Raw genomic sequence first — 20,254 nt, forward strand, 5'->3', positions numbered from 1 at the left:
GGAAACAATTGATATGAGACCACTCACTAGATTACCTTGAAAAGTAAGCTATTGATCCTATTTGTACTGGCGTCCAAAGTGGGCTTGTCACGCTTTGTGCCAGCCTGTCATTTCCATTTACACACACCAGATAAGATTCTTACAACTAAGATTAGGCTAATAATTTTTCAATTTTAGAAATTTTACTGAAACAGCATAAACAGACACAACAACTAGCAAGTAAAGATGGCGGAAGCTAGACCAACCATCCAAATTCCATAAGTTCCTTGCTGAACAATTAAATGCAGACAATAAACAAATTTTCTGCCACCCAAAGCATGGTTTCATCAATATGCTTAGCTGAGTACCTCTGTGACAAGAAGGGACTTCACCAGTTCAGTTTGAGAAGATGCTGCAAAAACATATAGTAGTAGTGGTCTAAGCAAACCATAAAACTAATGTTCATAAGAAAATATTTAAATGAAGAAGTATCTTACCTTTGATGGGTTTTCCATTGAGGAAAGCACCTTTCCCACGAATGGCAGTAAAGAGCTACATATTGAAAGGAAAAATTTATCAACCACTCAACAAAAATCTGCTAGAAACAGCAATCTATGCATATAAGTTCTTACACCGAAAGGCAGGAAAGTTTTGCAAAAGGGAATCACAGAATGGAAACGGAGCCATTCATCACTTGAATAGATAATCATATTTTTTATTGTCAGCAAAATTCACTTTATCAAGATGACATAACTACTACAAAGAATAGGAAACAAAAAACAATGAGCATCAAACCAGTAGCTAGGATTGCAAGAAGAAAGATGCATGCTGTGTGGCACCTAATGTCTTAATAATTGATTTTCATACTAGCAATTTGCTAGAGTTCTGTACTCAAAAGAAACAATGTAAGAAGTTGCAGGAAGTTAACCTCCTAGTACTCATCACTTAGAAGCTGAATGATCTTACCTCATCCATTATTGGGTTATAAACCACACCGACTGTTGGAACTTGTTCAATTGTGAGCCCGATAGATACACATACAAATGGAAACCTGCCATTCATCACATTCTGATTACTATAAGCTCAACAAGAACATTGAGAAAATTTTTATGTATCAAATGAAATAATTATCTGATACTTGCCCGTGTACAAAGTTAGTTGTCCCATCCAGAGGATCAACAATCCAAGTTGGTTCATGAGTCAATTCAGAGGCACCACAAGCAGCAGTGGTTTCTTCCCCAATGAACTAAAATAGAGGTAAAAGTCAAACATGAGAACCAGGTAATTGAGAAGCATCCAACTTGAAAACAGCAAGCAACAGTCTCAGATATTATTCTAGAACAAGACATAATACCAAAATATGTTGCTAACCTTATGGTCAGGGAATCGTTGTTTGAGAAAATTGAATACAAGTTCTTCACAGGCCTTATCTGTCTCGGTGACCAGATCCACCTACACATATTAATGATTGTTACGCATCAGAAATAACCAAGTATATCGTCACAGCACAGTCGAGCAAACAGAAACATGATAAAGTGCACAAGTCTCTCAAAATTCCTTTAACTGGTGTTCCCTCCTCAGTCCCTATTCTCATTGCAAGATTTCAAAATCAAGAACAATAAAAAGGAAAGCTGCCCCTGAAGGTTTCAAGGTATTTCCGGCAAACTCCAACATCCAATCACGTTAAGCAAGAGTCATCAATATATGTAGCAGATTATAAAACCCAAATCCTGACTATAACACACACATTCTTGACTATAAATTTACCAAATTCATAAAATCAACAAGTCAAGATTTTACCTGGCCTTTGTGCTCCACATGCTTAGTCTCGTAGAACCCAGAACGAATAATCTGTAACCCAATGAGTTTTGAAATAATTAGATCAATGAAAATCACATCAATGGGCGCCGCAGGAAAGCATGAATACAAGAATGGTGGCAAACATGAACACAGGATTTCAGAGAGAATGCCACCTCTCCAGCTTTCTTGGCAGCGTCCACCGCTGCGGCCAAGAAATCTTCCAGGGAACCTGAAATTCAAGAAAATCATCAAGATACTCCAACATCACAATACATGTTAATGCACGCAAAATATACCAGCAGAGAGTTTGTGTTTGTGCGCGAATTTCAATAAAGAAAGATTTATAGCCTGCCTTGTTGTGCCATTCTTTCGGTTTCTTGAAGATTGGGTGCGGATTAGAGAATTTGATGGTCGGAAGCTTTCTATTTCACGCAGCACATGAACCAAAAAAAAGAAGCCAATGATTTCATTTATTTCAAGAAAAATACTTGGATTTTGTTTACATTCACTTGCCCATTCTCTCACTTGACAACTTTTTGAGTAACTGCTGGTACTTACGGCGTCATTCAGGCCGTCATATTCTTATTATTATATTAAATTGCCAACAATTAATTCATTAAATTGCCATCAGTTTTCCTCTTTATAGAATATATCATGATTCTAATTTAGCTTACCCCCACCTTTGTATATAAATAGATATTATATATGTATCTATATATTATTAGGCAACGGCGGTTTACTGATTTAATAGTCCAATTAATTGGTAACTACTTATTTCTAATCTACCAAATAAACAGGAATGCTATTTTTAGTTTTTTTTTTTTTTCCGTGAACCGTGTCCGTGTGTCATTTATTTAACAAAATTGGTATACATTCACATCTACCTTAGACATTCAAAATCGTTATCTCACAGAATATGCTGGTGCATTATTCGAATCTAACCTTGAGAATCCCCCACACAATCACAATCACACAAGCCAAGATACCTCATTCTCCGCCAAACTATGCATCTGTGATACGCCAGAAAGCTTATAAGCATCATATATTATCCTAGCATCCAAAATATAGAGAGAACATTCTCGATTCTGTCTTCCACACAATTTCTCATCATCTTAAACTTACAGGCACCTAAAGTGAATATGAGCCACACAGGAGATTTTAATCATGGACTCAAGAATTTAAAATGGAGATGGCAAAAGCATGAATAACATACATAGTCCGGCCTCCCCACAGTTCCAACTTCCTCAACAAATTTTAGAAGACCCCCTTTTCAGAAAATAATATCAGACATTCCATAACAGCATCAGCAGAATATGGGATAAATAGGAGATGAAAATGAAATTGAGGCCAGCACTTTCCCCATTCGTGTTCACAATATCGGGCTAAAGATGTACTAATTAACAAATATATATGAGAAAAAGGGAAGCACAAACTAGTATTTACTCATACAACACTGCCATGACAGCAGATGAACTAAATTAGAGCTGAACTCATGGCCGTTCTTTGGGCTCAAGTGCGGCAATTTCTTTGACGACTTGAGCTTTATCTGCCTCAAACTGTTCATCCTCTGTAACAAAAGGAACCAAGACTCAGACACAAGTTCACTGGGAACAAAGAAGATTCTAGGATTGTCAGCATTGAAGACAGATACTCGTACCTTTGTCAGTCTTAAAATCAGCAAAGAGGCGTAGAAGCTTGCTTCTATTCGTCACAAGGATACCAACAATGTCCGGGGGCTTGTGCTGATTAGCAGCAAATAACTGCACATATTTGTGCCAAGTCCGAACGGACAATATGAGGAATAAATCATTTCAACTATCTGCTGGAAGCTTAGCACAGGATCTAGGATGGTACCTTAAAAACATGAAATGCTTCGATCTGAATACTCTTGCTCGACTCCTGGCAGAAGGCAAAAATTTCAACAGTGAATACATGACTTAGTAACAGTGAGATAAAACAAGCTCTTTTTCTGATTTAATAAGAGAATCACAAAAGACAACAGGAGTGAGATAAGTTCCATTCGTATTTGTTAACTTAATATCGGAAGGGGATGTTTAGGATATGTTAAATCCATCAGCATCCATAATGAAGAACCAAATAGGCCTCTGCTATGGTTTATTACAGAATCCTAAGCATTGCTGCATCCATGATCATTCAGCATAAGAAAGTCCACTTCCAGTAATCCCCAGTCCAAACAGATTTGCCAGTTATTTAGTTATCTTGAGATTAATTCCAAATGAAATGATTTCATCTTCTTCTAATTTTCTTTTCCTAATTGTCCAATTATGCACAAGGCCAGGAGGAAGTGGGAGTTGAATCTAAAAGCCAAGAACATGATCATACTCTGAGAAGATTCATGAGGATCCTCAAGTTGTCCCTTGAGCAAACATATCGAGTCATTACAGCTGAATTTGAACGATCCAGCAAGATATCTCCCAACAGCTGAAAGAAGCAAATAACAGCACAATAACAACTCAGCTGAAAAGATGGAACCCCCATCGAAGCATAGAATCATGCAATTTTTTTCCTTTGCACCCTTAAGAATTTGTATTGTAATCAGTTGTTTTCACAGTTTGACTGGAGAAGGGGTCTTGGTTCACCATATGAGATGTCCCCATGTATACTCAAAAGAGAATGGAATTGACATTACCTTGACAGCTTGCCTTCTGGTGATGTAGTTAGTAGATTCAAGCAACTTCGAGTTATACTCTGCAAAGAACTGTTGATGACAAAGCATCAAGCAAATCAGAATGGAATGAGGAGCTCACAGAGGAATCCAAGAAACAAATCATTTACTTCTAGCTCAGACAAAAAAAGTTAAATTATAGGGCATAAATAGTTTCCTGAGAGCAAAAAAATGAGCATAATTATCAAAAGTATACAGAAATGATTAAAGAAAAGGGAGCGGGTGAAAATTAATGCAGAAAGCAAAAAATAACTTAATGACTACACCAGAGGTAAAAACACATTAATGAAAACCGGTTTTTAACTCATAAATGAATGCGCATAAAAAAGAGTATCAACGATTAGCAAGCTATTGAAAAGCAAAAATACTTACCCAGTCATAATTTTTGGAAAGAAATTCAGCTACAGTTGACTTATGCCTAGTTAATAGTTCCTGCAACAGGATGTGTAACCTGTCAGCGAACTTCAAAGCCACAACACATAATGGAAATTGGAATGCAACCGGGAAAATGAAATTAATAAAGAACATGATACCACTATCCCTAAGCCATCTCCTAGTTTCTCTTAGATACCATAATTTACATGGTCAAGGTTTTAGAAGAAGTGCCTTTTTCGTTTTGATATCTAAAAATGCAAATTAAATGTTCAAGGTTTCAGTACTGTGCCTTTTCATTATGAGCATCAGGAAATAAATAAAGAATCCCAGTCAGTTCAGAGCCAAATTTCCCATTCTTTAGATGATACAAGCAGCTGAGGCACATGAGAAATTTGGTCCCATTTTGAAGAAAAATTGTTCTCAAATATTATCCCAAAATAAAACTGACAAGGACATTCGCAACAGAGGTATCCAATGAAGAGAGATACAGAGTGAAATACTGCTCAACAATAACATAGAAGACAACTTCATAGTATGGATAATATAGCAGAGAGGAGATCAACCAACAAGTTGAAATAGAGAGAGAGAGTAATCATTAAATTATTAATACTTCAGAAAGAATATTCAACCTTGAAAGTGGCAGCAGCATCTGAAGCAATGTCAAAATTCGGGAGTTGTATATAATCAAAAAATTTCTTCATATGCTCTGATTCCAAAACGTACCTATAGACCAATGCAGATTGTAGAACTAGTAAATGAAACATTAATATCTGCAGTAGTTCCGTATCATCTCAGCTTATGCACGGAAACAAAAAGGGTACAACGCGGTCAATTATTCTTAAAGAAATTTTGAGACGCCAAAATTGCAGAATATTGCCTTGGTGCATCCATCGATGTAAGCCAGAGAGTTTACATCAAACAGAAGAAGAGTTAATTTACTAATTTTCTCCTTATACGGCAAACTAAAGCTAATTTACACAGCTCCATTTGTTTATGTACACATATTCTCCCCTGTGCCCTGAATTTTTCACTGTTTTATTTAAAGTCTAGGGAGAAGAAAAATCATTTGATCCATTCATACAGTAACCAGACTACACCTAATATTATACAAATTTTCAAATGACAACGAGATTTTTTTAAAAAAAAATAACACCCCATCCCCTCTTTACTTAAAATGAATATATCAACATTATGAGATGTTAGGTATCCTGATTCACGTGAAGGAGACCTCAAAATTCATTAATTCTGGTCAAGTTTCTGTTGAAACTTTAATACATTACACAAGAAAAGAGCAAAGAACTGAATAATCCACTCACCTCGCAACACTTTGGTGGCGTATGCATTCCCTTAACATTGCACCATAGTGTAATGCAAGATCAGTATTCTCGTAACTGGTGGCCAAATAGCAAAGCAAACTAAAGTCACCAAAATTGCTAAACAGATTTTCCCTTTGAAAAATTAGAAATTAAAAAGGAACACAAAACACCACCGAACTGCTGATTTACAAATAACCACATTTAATGAAGACTTTCTTAATGAACATACAAATAAACCAAGTCATCATCCATAGGACAACATGAGTCATGATCCTCAAATCTATACATCTTGATTTTTGAATTCATGAAATTGAACTAAGTATTATCCAGCAACCACAATTTTTTGAGGAATAACAATATACAAGGGCCTTTGCAAACATAAAAAGAAAATGCAAATCTCTGTTGCACTGTGAGAAGGCAGATATACAAGATAAAGATAGTACCAGAGAAGGTTGAGTGAAGGAAATTGTCTGTTCACTTCCCCTAACAAGATAACACAAAAGTATGCTGCCTCTTGACCTAAGAAAGTTGGAGGAAACGGATTTTGACTGAACTAATATTTCAGCAAGGGAAAGGCATTACAGTTTAATATGATTAAATCCTCCCATTTCAATTGTCATCTTTCAAATACTTTTTTAACTGCAAAGATAAGCAAAAGTATCAATCTCTTATATAAAATTCTAAGTCACAATTCCAATTGGAGTCTTAAACCTGAGATTTACTTCATTTAAACATCCAGAGTCTACTGCAAAAAAAAATTTCATGCTTACCCTGCTACCAAGATATCCATGAGATCTATGTTCTTTTCCAAGTAATCACAGGCAATCAACCTCGACTGAACCTGTTGCCTCTGCAGATTTGCAACAACCTGTGTAGCATCTTTGCGGGTCTGCAACAATACACAATTATCTTCTCAATTATCATTTTAAGGAACACACTGCAACCAAAAAATGTCTACAACATTCAAAACAAAGAGTTATATAATATAAGCATCGTGTCCAAATTCAATTCAAAAGCAAAAGTTATTTCATCAAGCATGATTCTGATAATTTGTGGCTTCCAAATACAAGATCGTTAAAATTTACCTCTAAGTTCAACTTGGGAAGACATACAATTAGCAGCCGAAGAGTGTTCTCTCTGAAAAACTCTTGTGTCAACTGTGCACAGGCTTCCGCAACAGGCTCAGATTCACTGTCCCCATATAGAACTTGTTTTAGGTCTCTGATAAGTTTGCTCAACTCCGCCATCTACAAAGGACAAACAATAAAAGAAGACAAAGTAGACAGCATAAGTAGCAGAACAAAGTAGTATCAACTAGTCCACAATTCCGATTTGATGCAACGACGTGAAGCAAACAGTTGAAACTCGTCCTGTAGATTCTCATCAAGCAAACGCATCCACCAGGACCATCGCAAACGTGAGAATTAAAGTAAACAAATGAATATACATCAATTACACTAGACTAACAGCCGAGAACATGAAATAATCCCAGAAAGATAATAATTAAATAGTACATCAAATCAATCTTTACTAGCAACAGAACTACTCGCTTTCTATCCATATTCCATCACAATGTCCACTACGAGCACCACCAGATCCAGACAGAAAGCACATAATGCATAAAAAAGTAAACAGAAAAAACCTTCTCGTCGCGCTTGCTCTCCTTAGTGTCGGGGCCGCCGCGATCGACGAAGATGAGTAGATCGCGCGTCTGCCGCACCAAATCGGCCGGAGTCTTGGGCTTCGACTTGAACAAAGCCTTCATCCTGGCGTTATCGGCGCCGGCGTCGATATTCTCCGGCAGCGGGAGCCTCCGGGCCACCGACTGCGACGAGGCCCGCTGCGCCGCCGGCTGGCCTCCGCTTGACAAACACCCTCCTATTTTGGATACTTGTTTAAATCCCCCAGGATCCCCGTCAACGATTTGCTGAGTAGCGCCTAGGTTAATTTGATTTTATCAATCCTTAAGTTGGGGTTTTGGATTCACTAAAACTGATTTTTCGGGGTATTATTTACCAGAAATTTTGGGGGTTAAGGGTAAGAAGGAATCCTGGGGGATTTTGAATTTTTATTTATATATGTGTGCGCAGTTGGCTGATGAGGTTCATCTTGTGGCTCACCTCATCCCTATTCACAGTCTGGCCACCTTCTGTGTGGTTCTGATTTCTTCTGCTATTTTATACTCATTTTTTACCTACTAGACCCTGTTTGGGTAAAGATATTTTGAAAAGTTCACTAACTTTTTTCAAAATCAACCTTTTTTTTCCTTTTAATATCTATAAAATTCCAAAATAAGATTTAAATCTGTTTTTTTTTTAATTTTAGCATATGAGAAACCAAAGCATCTTTATTGTTTTATCAGTATTTTCACTTTTATTATTTATTTAATTGGTGTTTTTCTGGTGCCAAATATGAATATAAATTTTATTGAAAAATTAGGTGATGCGCAAACAAATCTTTGGTACACTTTATAATAAACTTTTAACAATATATCTTGTTCGAATCGTAGAATTTATATATAATATCCACTTACTCACCTTCAAAATAATTCAAAATTATTTCAGATGAAATGGTTATTATTAACTTAATTTTAACAAAAATGAGTTTCTTATATTTAATGATCTTGAAAGTTTTGCTTACATTGATGTGAATAAAATAATTATTATTTTCATCTTAAATTACAAATGTAGAAAATAATAATAATGATTATCTGGTAATTTTAAATTGATTATACCAAACACAGGCTAGATTATACCAACAATTAGACCATTTCAATCATTCCAAAGACATCATACACCACGCCTTGTCACTTTCGTCCGGATTTAATTGGTAATTATCGTCCGGATTAGGACACTTTCACCAATCAAACTAAAACACCTAATTTGTAAAATTTTATTGTAGAAACCTTACTTTACCTTCGGACCAAGCCGTAATCCAAATAAGTAGGATACAATCGTATGTTCTATACATACATTATTTTTTAAACTTTTTTTATAGATATATTAGAATCATATAAATAAAAGTGGTACGTTTAAGACATTTAAGCCCGCCACGTAAGCTATTCAGTAATTTTTTGTTTGTTTATTTGTTTTAATGTATATTTTGAATGCAATTTATGATTGGGATAAGTACACTCCCCTCCTCTGAGATTTTGTGTAATTACACACAAACCTCCTATGGTTTGGGAAATGACATCTAGTACCCTTGAGATTTGTTTTCGTCTAACAAATAAATCCATCATTAGTCAAAATTCATTAAATTTGTTGATATTAATAAAATAAATTGAATTTATTGACTTATTATTGATTTATTGTAAGTCAAATAATTTTTTTCGAGCTAAACTACCCTTATAACGGCGAAATATACCTACTCATATGCATTAACACGTGAAGACATATGAGCACAATTTGATTATAAAAAGATTTATTTGACCTCTAATAAATCAATTAGGGGTAAATATAGATTTTGTTTCAATTTTTTATTAACATCAGCAAATTCAGTGAATTTTGTCTAACAGAGATATTTATTTGTAAGATAAAAGCAAATTTTAGGAATACTAGATATAATTTCTCAAACCAAATGTAATTACATAAAATCTCATATAGGATAGAAGTGTAATCATCAAGTATTAATTTGACATCTGGATATATCAAAATATATAACAGATGGTTCCACTGTCCCTTGCAGAAAGAATGAGGCATCCAAGGCAAAGGTGTTTCTTTCTCTACTTTTAACACATGAAGAAAATAATAATAATAATAATAATAAAAGGGAATGCAAATTACAAGTTAGGAGGAGGAAGAGGCTTTCCAATCCACCTTTTACATTCACATGTATTCTTCTCCAACTTTTATTACTTCCACAACCCCTCCTACTTCCTTTTCAACATCTCCATCTTCTCTTTATTTCCTGGCCTCTCAAACTCAAAACTCAAAATCATAACCACCTCTCTCACTTTTTTTCTCTCTAGCTTGGATTTGCTGTAGAATATTCCTTCTCGAAATATATACAAACACAAAGTAGATTTATCAATGCACAATTTACCAAAAAAATTACATAATTTTATTGGAACTAACAGGAGAGAAATTGAAACAATTATACCTTCCATCATAAGGGTTTTTTATGTCAAGTAAAGTTTTAATCAGCCTAGTTTCTCACACAATCAGTCAGTCAATCACTCAAACCCTCGTGTGTTGATTTAGTTCTGAATTAGATTTAACAAGCCAACAACACACGCATAATACATACTAGCAACACAAGGTAATCAATGCACATAACTTAAAGGAATGAACACAATCTTACATTAATCACCAAACAAAAATACAAAAAATGCCTCAAACTTACACACACACACAAGTCTTTGTGCAACTATGCAGGCCAAAATAACATAAAACCATAGGGTGAACAACCCTTCAACTACTGGGCTAACAGAATAAGTTAACAAAGAAGACCAACTGATTGGATATTTAGAGTTGAGGAAATGAAGCCCAACAACAAATTGAAATCCAGTTTGCAATGCAACAATTAAGTCTGAGGGGATGGGATGGTAGAGTTTTAGGGGCTATTGTGACCCAAGTTAGGTACATACATCTTTCTCCAACGTTGCGTGTACTGATAATCATAAAAATAACTAGTGATTAGATAGGCTTCTGTACCTCTATAACGTCGATAATAGCTATCAATTAATGTGCACTGCACCCTTCAAGTTTTCTTAGGTAAGATTAAAATGATTTTTGTAATTTTTTCAAGTTTTGCTGCCATTCACACTCTATAAGATTCAAGGTAAGAATTGGCATAATTACTAATATTTTTTATTATTTAAAAAATTATTTTTAATTATTATATAACTTCTAGAGAGTGATGTGAGAATTACTATTTTGTTCCTGTTATTCTTTTTTTTAAATGAAAATGGATAGAGTAAATAATTCATATGACATTAGCAAAAAAAATTATTTTTAAAATATATAAATTTATAATTTATAATTAAAAAGGTTAATTTTATCAATTTACCATTAGAAAAAATCATAAATGGTTCATTATTAGAAATCAAGAAAATATTTATAATTTTTAAAAATAAAATAAAATTTTAAAAATATTATTGCAAGTTACCCTAAAATTTATTGCAAAGTTTCCCTTTCTTCCTTTGTTCTGTCAATATCAGATACATGGATGGATTCATTAACAGACATAAGAATGGACAACCCAAAAAAAGAAACAAAAGGAAACCAACTGTAATTGATAATTCAAGTAAATTCCAAATTACAAGAGATGAAAACTTCTCCAGATTTATTTATGAATCATCACATACTCAACTCCACACTTCCATAAAGCATCATATGCATAAATACATCTGAATATTTAATTTATAACCAGCAGCCACCACCATTGCCCTAAAATCTCCATTAACCTTTAATTTCTTCGAAGGACAAGAGCTTGCGGAATTTCTGCCATGGCTTGTCCCAAACAAGCGCCCGGTATTGCTTCGAATCGGCGGCGCTGCCGTCCTTGACGGCGATATCCAGCCGGTAATTCGTGCCGGCAACCACTTGCGTTTCTCCCTTTACCACTGATTCAAAAGCAAAGGTCGTTTTAGCCTCCTTGTTGTGCTCCGTCACCGCAAAATTTGCGATCGCAACAACCTCTGGGTCTTTCGGGTTTTCGATCGGCTGCCATCCGCCGACGATCTTTCCCCTTTTCAAGGCGGGGGAGGCTTCGTTGAGGGCAGAAGCCAGCAAAATCGCGAGGAATACGCAGAGAAGCGAGAGAGATTTATGCGCCATGTTCTTTTCTTTTCCCTTGTGCAAGTGGTCAGGTGAATTGAGGGTTGGGGTGGTCATTATATTTATAGGGGCATGGCCCGCGGCACGCGGAAAACTGCCTTGATGATTACTACGTCGCCGTATCACTGTGGTGAGTTACAGATAAGCCATTCAAGCAACTTTGGACAGGTTACAAATTCACAATAATAGAATTATGATGAGTTTAGTCTTAATTAGAGTTGGATGTTTCTATGCAATTTTTCTATGATTATCGAAACACCATAATTGAAATCTATGAGGAAATGTCTATTATCTGGGCCCTGGGGTGTTTGACCGTAATCACTCAATTTTGACCAAAAAATTTTAGTTATTAGAATTCGAAATTATATAGTAATCTAGAAAATATTTTATTGGTTAAAAGATCTCATCTATTCTAAATTAATTAGGAATTTACTTTGTATTTATTTGAAAATTCACCCATCCAAAATCTTATCTTCACAATATGGATACTAATTAAATCCTATCAAAAAAATTAAATTTTGATTTTTTTTGTTATGATAATATATGTTTAATTACTTAATTGTTTTTTAATAAAGAGATTCAATCTATTTTATAAAAGTCCTTTTACACTCTTTTCATGCTGAAATTATAAAAATTCACTTTGTCTATAAAAGGAGCCCAACTCGCAAGAAGTCCAATAAATTGTCCAAAAAAATACATAGCACCCAAGAGACTTCAACCTCAAGAATTCGAGAGCAACTCTTAAAAATAGGTTGTGGTAGGAATCCAACAGTATTCTTATAAGTTTAGAATAAGGAATGACTAGGCAGACATCTAAGCACCAACGTGTTTTTATTGGCGGTTGATAGAAGGTCATTCAACCACCTGGTGGAGGGCTGGCCACATAATTTGTGAAAAGGTCCAAGAATTTGGGCAGATCAACTCACACATCCCAACTACTCCTAGAAGTTCGAAAATGTATGCTGTGAGGAGGCTTAACCGATCTCAAGTCCTAAATAAAGCCTAATTCTCAAAGATTTTCCCCAACCTCTTCCAGATTCCATATAAGTTTATCCGTAGCAATCACTAGCCCAAGTCTCAAGGGGGTCATACTCTTTCAAACTGCAAGAAACTATGGCTATAAAAGCATGTTTTTTTGCTACAACAGGAGGTAATGTTTTCATAACATCCATAATAAAAAAAAAACTCACTTTTCTACTATCAACTATTACTATATTGTTTGTTATATTGTATTCAATTTTTTATACTTTTCTTTTTCTAGATTGCTTACGAATTTAAATTTTGGAGTGCTACCGTAATTTTTATAAAAATTTAAGTCCAAACAATTTTCATTTATTTACTCCTTTCAACCATTCAATTGTTTCGAATTTTTGGTTCTCAAAATTTCCTTTTATAGGTTTCATATTTCTCTTACTTTTTGTTTACGTCAACGGTCTCAATCTTTCTGTCATATTTTATAGGATTTTTATAACAATATTAGAATTCTTTTTTATACTTTTTTTTCTATGGCGCGTAAATAATTTACTGCATCCTCCAAAGTTCAATAATTTTCGAATAATATTTCAGAAATTGTAATATATAGTATATTCCTTTTTATTAGTAATATTTAACTGTTCCCGATAATGTTTATTTGTTTCACTCTATTTCATATTTCACAATATTTTGTTTTTTAGGTGTATTATTTAATTTATCATTTGATGGTAGAAATAGTTGACATCCTTCCAAGGTTTCCAATGCAACTACTTTGTTGTAGAGCTTTTTCCTTTTGGACAGTGAAGATTTATATGTTAATGAATTTCATTAGTACTGATGATTCACATAAATGTGTGGATATATGAGAAGTGAAAGACGGAAAATTGAAGTAATGGTGGTTGCCCTTAATTCAAACTTTGTAGTCACCATTATCTTCCTTATTCTTTGTAAAAATACATGTGAATATATATGAGCGCAGCCACCATCAACGCCCTAAAATTTCCATTAACCTCTAATTTGTTGGAAGGACAGGAGTTTCCGGGATTTCTGCGACGCCTGCTCCCAAACAATCGCCTGATAATACAGCCTCACACCGGCGGGGGTGCCGTCCCCGGCGGCGATAACCAGCTGGTAATTAATTCCCGCCACCACCTGCTTTTGTCCCTTGACCACATCTTGAAAAACCAGGGCCGAACCAGCCTCCTTGTTGTGCTCCGTCACCGCAAAATTTGCGATGTCAACCACCTGTGGGTCTTTCGGGTTGATCGGCTGCCATCCGCCGACGTTGGAGGCTTCGTTGAGGGCAGAAGCCAGCAAAATTGCGAGGAATACGAAGAGAAGCGAGCCAGATTCGCGTGCCATGTTCTCTTCTTTTCCGTTGAGCAAATTGTTTGGTTGGTAGACTGATAAGGGTGGGCTGGGTGGTCCTTGTATTTATAGGGGGTGGGGGGCTGCACGCGGGAAACTGCCTGCCCTGATGATTACTGTGTTAGTGTAAGTTAGAGATTTGCCATTCATTTATAAGGATAAGATTATGATGATTTAATACTTAATTAGTGTGGATTTTTCAATGCAACTTTTGTGTAATTATAGACAGGTTAGAAATTTTCCTGAATAAGTTTATGAGATTTATTCTTAATTGCAGTTGGATTTTTAAATGCAATTTTGGAGATTTTTGAAATTATCATAATTGAAATTTTATTAGGAATAATTATACTCAGAAGGAAAGTTGGTAAATTTTATTAAAATGTGATATTTCGAAATTTAATGCAAAATTACAATACTATATTGATTCCACACTAGATATTTTTTTTTATAAAATTGGTTAAAATCCATCCATCATTGACAGTAATTTTAAACGTGGGTAATAGCTAGCATTAAGTTAATTAAAATGTAATCTTTTTACGCTTTTATTTAGAATGTATGAGAGGATTTAAGAAATCCCCCAAGAAGTACCAATGATGTCTTTTTAGCCTGATGATTAAGTTTAAAATTGAGGTCTTATAAATAAGTTTCAAGTTATGGATTTGAGTCTTGTTAAGGTATTTGTCTCAAATTTATGTGGGCTATTGTTATTTATTTATAATTATTAGTTATATTACTGTATTGTTGTATTTATATACGGTTGTTACTTGTCAGTCATATTATTGTTTAATGTATTACGATAAAATATTGTAATTTTATTTAGTATTATTAGTTAAAAAGAAACGGAAAAAACCTTACATGAATTAATTTCCTATTTAGTTGCAACTTTTTGAAACCTAATAAGGATGTTGAGATGTTGCCAAGGCTTCTCATAAACGAGAGCGAGATAGTTGGCTGGAGAAGTGGCATCCACGGCCGACACAACAAGCCTGTAAATTCGGCCCCCGACAACCTGAATAGCTCCACTGATCACGCTTTGCAATTTCAAGTTGGTCTTGGCCAATTTATTATGTTCCCTCACCGCGAACTCAGCGATTTCTAGCACTTTGTGGTCTCGTGGATTGGAGATTGGGCGCCACCCGCCGAGACGAAACAATTTCTGCCCCTCGGAGGTGGCTGAGGCTATAGAACCAGCCACCAATAGGAGGACGAAAACCAGAGTGCCAGTTGCGTGAGCCATAAGCCGTTATTATTGTCTTGCAAGAGACTCACGCACGCTTCTTGGCCCTTTGTGTAATACTCCAACACCTATTCCGTTTCAGTAATTGTATAGGACCCTTTAATTTTGAAGCATTGAGAATTTGAACGATTTATTATGTGAAAATGCGATTTATGTATCCATTATAAAGAAAAGGAAAAATAACTTGTACATCTCCTAACCTTTATATAAATTGTTGTTGTATTCTTTTGTTTTTAAATTATATATACCCCCAATAAAAATAATTATCCCTAAAGATGCCGTTGGAATTAATGCGTTTTTCTTCATTTTTGTTGGCAATAAAAAAGTATTTGCCATCGAAATAATAGGAAAATATCCATGTAATTAACAATTGGAAGGAGACATTCAACAACTCCACTTGCAGCCTTAATGCATATGTAAATTAACCACAGTCACTGTAATTATTACAAGTCCCTCATATACGCCTACGATTCTAACATCAACACATCATTGGTTTTCAGTGAAGAACACAAGTTTCTTGCTATCTTTATCGACCAACACCTTTGCATCATAGTCATTCAACTGGTTGTTCTGATCTGTCGCTATAATGTCAAAGCCGTAGGTTGTTCCTTGTGCCGTCTCGAACAATACTGCCTCTAACAAGGCGGTGAAAACCAACTTGCCATTATTGATTTTATTGTATTCATTGAGCGCAAACGTTGCTAGTCCTACCACATTGGGGTCCTTTGTGTTTAAAGGGACGAAACCATAATCAGCACCCGGTGACGGGGAGGGTGCAGCATCCGGAACCAGGACTTTCCGGCCGCCGGTGAAGGCGGCAGAGACCCCAAAAATAGAGGAGGCCATCAAGAAAGCAGAGACCATGAGGAAAGTGAAAGATTTTATGGCCATTTTGGAGTTGGGTGTGTGGAATAGGGGTCGTTTGGTTTGGTATTTATAATGTGTGTTGGGAGGGGTAATAATTTTGGGTTCCGGATTCGGAGCACCAAATTATACATGGATTGGTAAGTTCACAGAGATTCACTGTTTGTTTCTTGCAAGTTTTTAGTAATCTGCAGGTAATATTTGTAGAATTTGAGAAGATCATATGCTGCAAGATTGTGTAAATTTGCATTGCAAATCATAAGCTTGTAATCAAATGCTGCAGATATTGCCATACACTTGATATATGATTGATCATTTTTTCTGAACTATACACAAGTTTCACAACAAATATATTGCACTTGTCATATAATTAGTTTAAATATAACCAAATATGGTTTGGATTAGAATTTCCCATTATGTTTATTCACTAAGGAATATATATTAGATACCCTGTACTTTGTAATCTGTTTTATGTGTAAGAAAAAATCCAAAGCTAGCTTGGTATAGAAAGCATTTCTGAAATTCTAAAAAATTTCCTTGATTCATTAACAAAAATATTATTTTAACCAATCTTCTCTAGAGCATCTAATGATTTTTTTCTAAATATAGAAAATTAAGAAAATATTTGTTTATTTGGATTTTGTTAACTAGATGTAGTTAGAGATGTTCAGCATTTTGTATATACAAGTCCAAGAAAATAACGAGGTACAAAATCAACCTATATATACCTTTACAAATTGAAATTCTTATGTGTTACATAAATGTAACAAGAAAATATTTATATCCCGACAAAAAATATATATATATCGAAATAAAAAATTACAAAGCAGAGAAATTGATTTCACCCAAAATTAAGGCATCGCCAGACTTGTTAACTAGCTCCTAGACAAGTTCTGCAGTGGCTCATTTGTCCCGAAAACAAAAGCTCCTGCAACAACAAAAAAATCGAATTCAACACAATTTCAAAGTAAAGCATCATCCTATACGAAACCCAAATCAGAAATTAGAACTCACCAAGTGTCGGCATAAGAACAGATAACACAAGAATGCCAGCAATTTTGAGCGGAGTCCCTGTTATCAACATATCATTGATCTCAATATGCCCTGTCGTGAACCCAACGATGTTGGAAGGCGTCCCAGTCGGCAACAAAAATGCAAACTGTGCTCCAATAGAACCAGGAATTATGAGCAGCAGCGGGTGCCGATGCATAGTTTGTGCAATTTGAATTAGAAGGGGAATGACAAGGGTCGTGGTGGCGTTGTTGGAGGTAAATTCGGTAATGGTGCTGCTAATGAGGCACACGGCCGGGGCGATGGCCCAGTACGGCGCTTTCTCTAAGAAATCCAGCATTTCAGATAGCACGTCGGCCAGGCCGCTGGTCCGAACACCGTCAGCTATTGCGAATCCAGCCCCCAGTAGGAGTACGATGCCCCACGGCAGTTTCTTGCATTTGTTCCAGTCCATTAGCTTCTCCCCTGGCTGCTTCTTGTTTGGGATTATGAACAGTAGTGTTGCCATCATCACCTGCACATATATTCAAACAAATTGTGCGCTCTCATTAATGCTAATTGAAGGACAAAGTTACATATTTTCATTATATAACTATTCAGTAATAAAAACAAATATCATTTTGAACGGATTGAAATTTATATTGTAATTTTTGTTGCCTTGATTATTTCGTTTGTATACAATTTTTTTAGATAAAATCAATAATTTAATAATTATACACATGACATGTATATATGAAATAAAATAGATAATCCATCCGCATCATGAATAGTGGTGCTTACACTAGCAGTTCCATCACCAGCACGACCCTTGAACAGTGATCCCCAACCAGGGATGTCGTCTGTTATGTTCCTCGTCATCCACAATACTATCAACATCTACATTGACAATTATAGTTTTAAATTTTAATCAAACAAATTAAATTAAATCAAAGTAAAATATAACTAATAAATTCATTAGAAACATCACGACGTACCGAAAATATTGCTAGTACCATCTTCTCCGCAAAAGCCATTGGACCTACAGTTCCATCATGTCACAATCATATTATTAATTTCCCAGAACTAGCTAAAATAAAATTGAATTATTAGAGCTTTTATTTATTAATATTTATTCAAGAAAAGGATATTGGGCCTACCGAGCAAATCAAGCTCCCTCCTCAAATGGGCTTTGTCCAAATAGGCTGATAGAGCTTGACTGGACCCCTTCCTGCAGTACAACAAGCAAAGTATGGCCCACAGAGCAATAAAAATCAGCAAGGCTAGTGGGAAGCCGAAGAAGAGCCACGTGTTGAAGCTGATGGGGCTGGCTTCAGGGAAGTAGCTCTTCCACATCCCAACCAGTATCAGATTGACACCTGTCCCGGTGAGGGTGCTCATCCCTCCCACAGCCGCAGAGTATGTCACCCCCAAAACCACAGCCTTGCAAAAATTGGTGACGAGGACGCACCGAGTGGGCCCCGATGGCAGCCTCTGCAATATTCCAGTCGCGACGGGCATCATCATAACAGCTGCTGCCACGTTGTGCATCCACATGCTGACGAACGCTGTCGTGGCACATATTCCCAGGAGGAGCACGGGTGGGTTCAATGGATCACCACAGAATAGCAGGGTTATCTGCGTGGCCCCACTCCCAGACTCATAATTCCAATTATTTTAATTGATAACAAATTACAAACAACATATTGATTATGTAGTCCTGTGGCCTCAAAATAATTTTCTGAATTTTTTAAAGTTAAGCAGAAATTAGTATAATTAAAGAAAACAGCATTACTGCTTTTGAAATATAAAGATAACAAATTGTTGCATAATGTTTAGCTACTAATTTTTATGTATGTATTCATATTATTTATATACATATATAATCATCTCAATATAATAAATAGATTATAATTGTTCAGAAAAAATTAAATAAATTTCAATTTATGATCTTGAAATTATCTATAAAACCAACTTTAACCACTGGGATATATAGATATTATGATTGGTCCATTTTGCTTGACGATGGAATACAATTTTATTCAGTTGTCTCCATCTGAATAAACTCGGTGTAGAAGGGCCTTATCAAAATTCACATAAAGAAAACGATTGTGGATAATAATGACTAGAAGTGTTACGCTGCGATACGTAAATAATAATAACTAGAAATGTTACGCTGCAATACGTGAAAAAGTTTTATTTAATTCTGGTTTCTATATATTTTTTCTAATTCTAGTGGTTCAAATATACCTGATGCTTATAGTTCAAAGTTTTTGTTATATTTTGTTAAATGTATAACTGATCCATATTGATAAGATATATTAAATTTGAACTTAGATAACTAAAAAATAATTGATATAACTAATTACATAAAAAATATTTTATTTGCGGGAGAAAAAAATAAGCATTGATATTTTAGTAATTAATAATTTATCTACTAAAGCCTTGAAGTATTGATATATAGTATAGATAAATAACAAACAGTTAATAAGAATTAATATTTTAATCATCTACCGTATTTAATTATAAAAAAATATATACCAGAAACAGAATATTGTATTACAAATGATGTTGTATATTTTATTTAATTAAACTAAAAACTATAATATAATTTGAAATAAAAAGTCTAATACGCCATTAATTTGGAGCAGTAGGAATTGAATTTTCAGGTGAAGTTAACACGAGGTCCAAGTATTTGAAGATTGAGTTGAGTGCTTACATTGAGAGCTAATCTCCTGTGTATGTTGTAATGCTCAACAGCAAGCGCGAGTATGAAACTCCCAAGGACAAGCGAGATCACGTCGTCCATGTAGGAATGCGCCACGTCATCGGCGGAGGCGATTCCGAAGAGGGGGAAGAGGAAGAGAGGCGGCCTGGAGGGTATCGGAAT

At 35.2% G+C, this 20,254-nt stretch overlaps 7 protein-coding genes across 7 annotated transcripts in view; all 7 read right to left on the reverse strand.

The window, feature by feature from the left end:
• LOC105175262 (inositol monophosphatase 3) overlaps nt 1-2,312 on the reverse strand; it is a 3,200-nt gene extending 888 nt beyond the window's left edge. The window contains exons 1-9 of the mRNA XM_011097648.2: nt 2,132-2,312; nt 1,953-2,008; nt 1,780-1,830; nt 1,351-1,431; nt 1,122-1,225; nt 946-1,030; nt 477-531; nt 348-391; nt 36-104 (exon numbers count right to left, since the gene is read on the reverse strand). Of these exons, the coding sequence (XP_011095950.1) occupies nt 36-104; nt 348-391; nt 477-531; nt 946-1,030; nt 1,122-1,225; nt 1,351-1,431; nt 1,780-1,830; nt 1,953-2,008; nt 2,132-2,144 (558 nt within the window). The 5' untranslated portion in view covers nt 2,145-2,312. The remainder of the gene's footprint in view (nt 1-35; nt 105-347; nt 392-476; nt 532-945; nt 1,031-1,121; nt 1,226-1,350; nt 1,432-1,779; nt 1,831-1,952; nt 2,009-2,131) is intronic.
• LOC105175263 (putative MO25-like protein At5g47540) lies at nt 3,020-8,301 on the reverse strand. The gene is made up of 11 exons (XM_011097649.2): nt 7,799-8,301; nt 7,242-7,403; nt 6,927-7,045; nt 6,157-6,231; nt 5,470-5,563; nt 4,838-4,897; nt 4,430-4,498; nt 4,123-4,221; nt 3,634-3,678; nt 3,437-3,539; nt 3,020-3,346 (listed from the first exon to the last, which is right to left on the reverse strand). The coding sequence occupies exons 1-11, from the start codon at nt 7,919-7,921 to the stop codon at nt 3,270-3,272; spliced, it is 1,026 nt and encodes a 341-aa protein (XP_011095951.1). The 5' UTR covers nt 7,922-8,301; the 3' UTR covers nt 3,020-3,269.
• LOC105175264 (cysteine proteinase inhibitor 5-like) lies at nt 11,367-11,984 on the reverse strand. The gene has a single exon (XM_011097650.2). The coding sequence runs from the start codon at nt 11,934-11,936 to the stop codon at nt 11,559-11,561; it is 378 nt and encodes a 125-aa protein (XP_011095952.1). The 5' UTR covers nt 11,937-11,984; the 3' UTR covers nt 11,367-11,558.
• LOC105175265 (cysteine proteinase inhibitor 5-like) lies at nt 13,652-14,483 on the reverse strand. The gene has a single exon (XM_011097652.2). It carries the CDS (start codon nt 14,268-14,270, stop codon nt 13,914-13,916), a length of 357 nt encoding a protein of 118 aa, XP_011095954.1. The 5' UTR covers nt 14,271-14,483; the 3' UTR covers nt 13,652-13,913.
• On the reverse strand, nt 15,145-15,513 carry LOC105175407 (cysteine proteinase inhibitor 1-like). Its single transcript, XM_011097843.1, has one exon. The coding sequence runs from the start codon at nt 15,511-15,513 to the stop codon at nt 15,145-15,147; it is 369 nt and encodes a 122-aa protein (XP_011096145.1).
• LOC105175409 lies at nt 15,897-16,654 on the reverse strand. Its single transcript, XM_011097844.2, has one exon. The coding sequence runs from the start codon at nt 16,402-16,404 to the stop codon at nt 16,000-16,002; it is 405 nt and encodes a 134-aa protein (XP_011096146.1). The 5' UTR covers nt 16,405-16,654; the 3' UTR covers nt 15,897-15,999.
• The window catches only part of LOC105175266 (tonoplast dicarboxylate transporter), a 3,902-nt gene continuing 723 nt past the window's right edge, over nt 17,076-20,254 (reverse strand). Inside the window, exons 2-7 of the mRNA XM_020698403.1 lie at nt 20,084-20,224; nt 18,525-19,002; nt 18,363-18,406; nt 18,169-18,264; nt 17,392-17,902; nt 17,076-17,305 (exon numbers count right to left, since the gene is read on the reverse strand). Of these exons, the coding sequence (XP_020554062.1) occupies nt 17,253-17,305; nt 17,392-17,902; nt 18,169-18,264; nt 18,363-18,406; nt 18,525-19,002; nt 20,084-20,224 (1,323 nt within the window). The 3' untranslated portion in view covers nt 17,076-17,252. The remainder of the gene's footprint in view (nt 17,306-17,391; nt 17,903-18,168; nt 18,265-18,362; nt 18,407-18,524; nt 19,003-20,083; nt 20,225-20,254) is intronic.

Source organism: Sesamum indicum, linkage group LG12, assembly GCF_000512975.1.
Source record: "Sesamum indicum cultivar Zhongzhi No. 13 linkage group LG12, S_indicum_v1.0, whole genome shotgun sequence".
NCBI lineage: Eukaryota > Viridiplantae > Streptophyta > Magnoliopsida > Lamiales > Pedaliaceae > Sesamum > Sesamum indicum.

What these genes read in the sequence shown, in the direction of transcription:
- LOC105175264 (XM_011097650.2), bottom strand. Translation starts at nt 11,936, where the DNA reads ATGGCGCATAAATCTCTCTCGCTTCTCTGCGTATTCCTCGCGATTTTG.
- LOC105175409 (XM_011097844.2), bottom strand. Translation starts at nt 16,404, where the DNA reads ATGGCCATAAAATCTTTCACTTTCCTCATGGTCTCTGCTTTCTTGATG.
- LOC105175263 (XM_011097649.2), bottom strand. Translation starts at nt 7,921, where the DNA reads ATGAAGGCTTTGTTCAAGTCGAAGCCCAAGACTCCGGCCGATTTGGTG. An exon ending in TCCTCATGAATCTTCTCAGA is followed by an intron (nt 3,679 to 4,122) that starts GTATGATCATGT and finishes GCCTTCTGCCAG; the next exon opens with GAGTCGAGCAAGAGTATTCA. An exon ending in TGATTTTAAGACTGACAAAG is followed by an intron (nt 3,347 to 3,436) that starts GTACGAGTATCT and finishes CTTTTGTTACAG; the next exon opens with AGGATGAACAGTTTGAGGCA.
- LOC105175265 (XM_011097652.2), bottom strand. Translation starts at nt 14,270, where the DNA reads ATGGCACGCGAATCTGGCTCGCTTCTCTTCGTATTCCTCGCAATTTTG.
- LOC105175407 (XM_011097843.1), bottom strand. Translation starts at nt 15,513, where the DNA reads ATGGCTCACGCAACTGGCACTCTGGTTTTCGTCCTCCTATTGGTGGCT.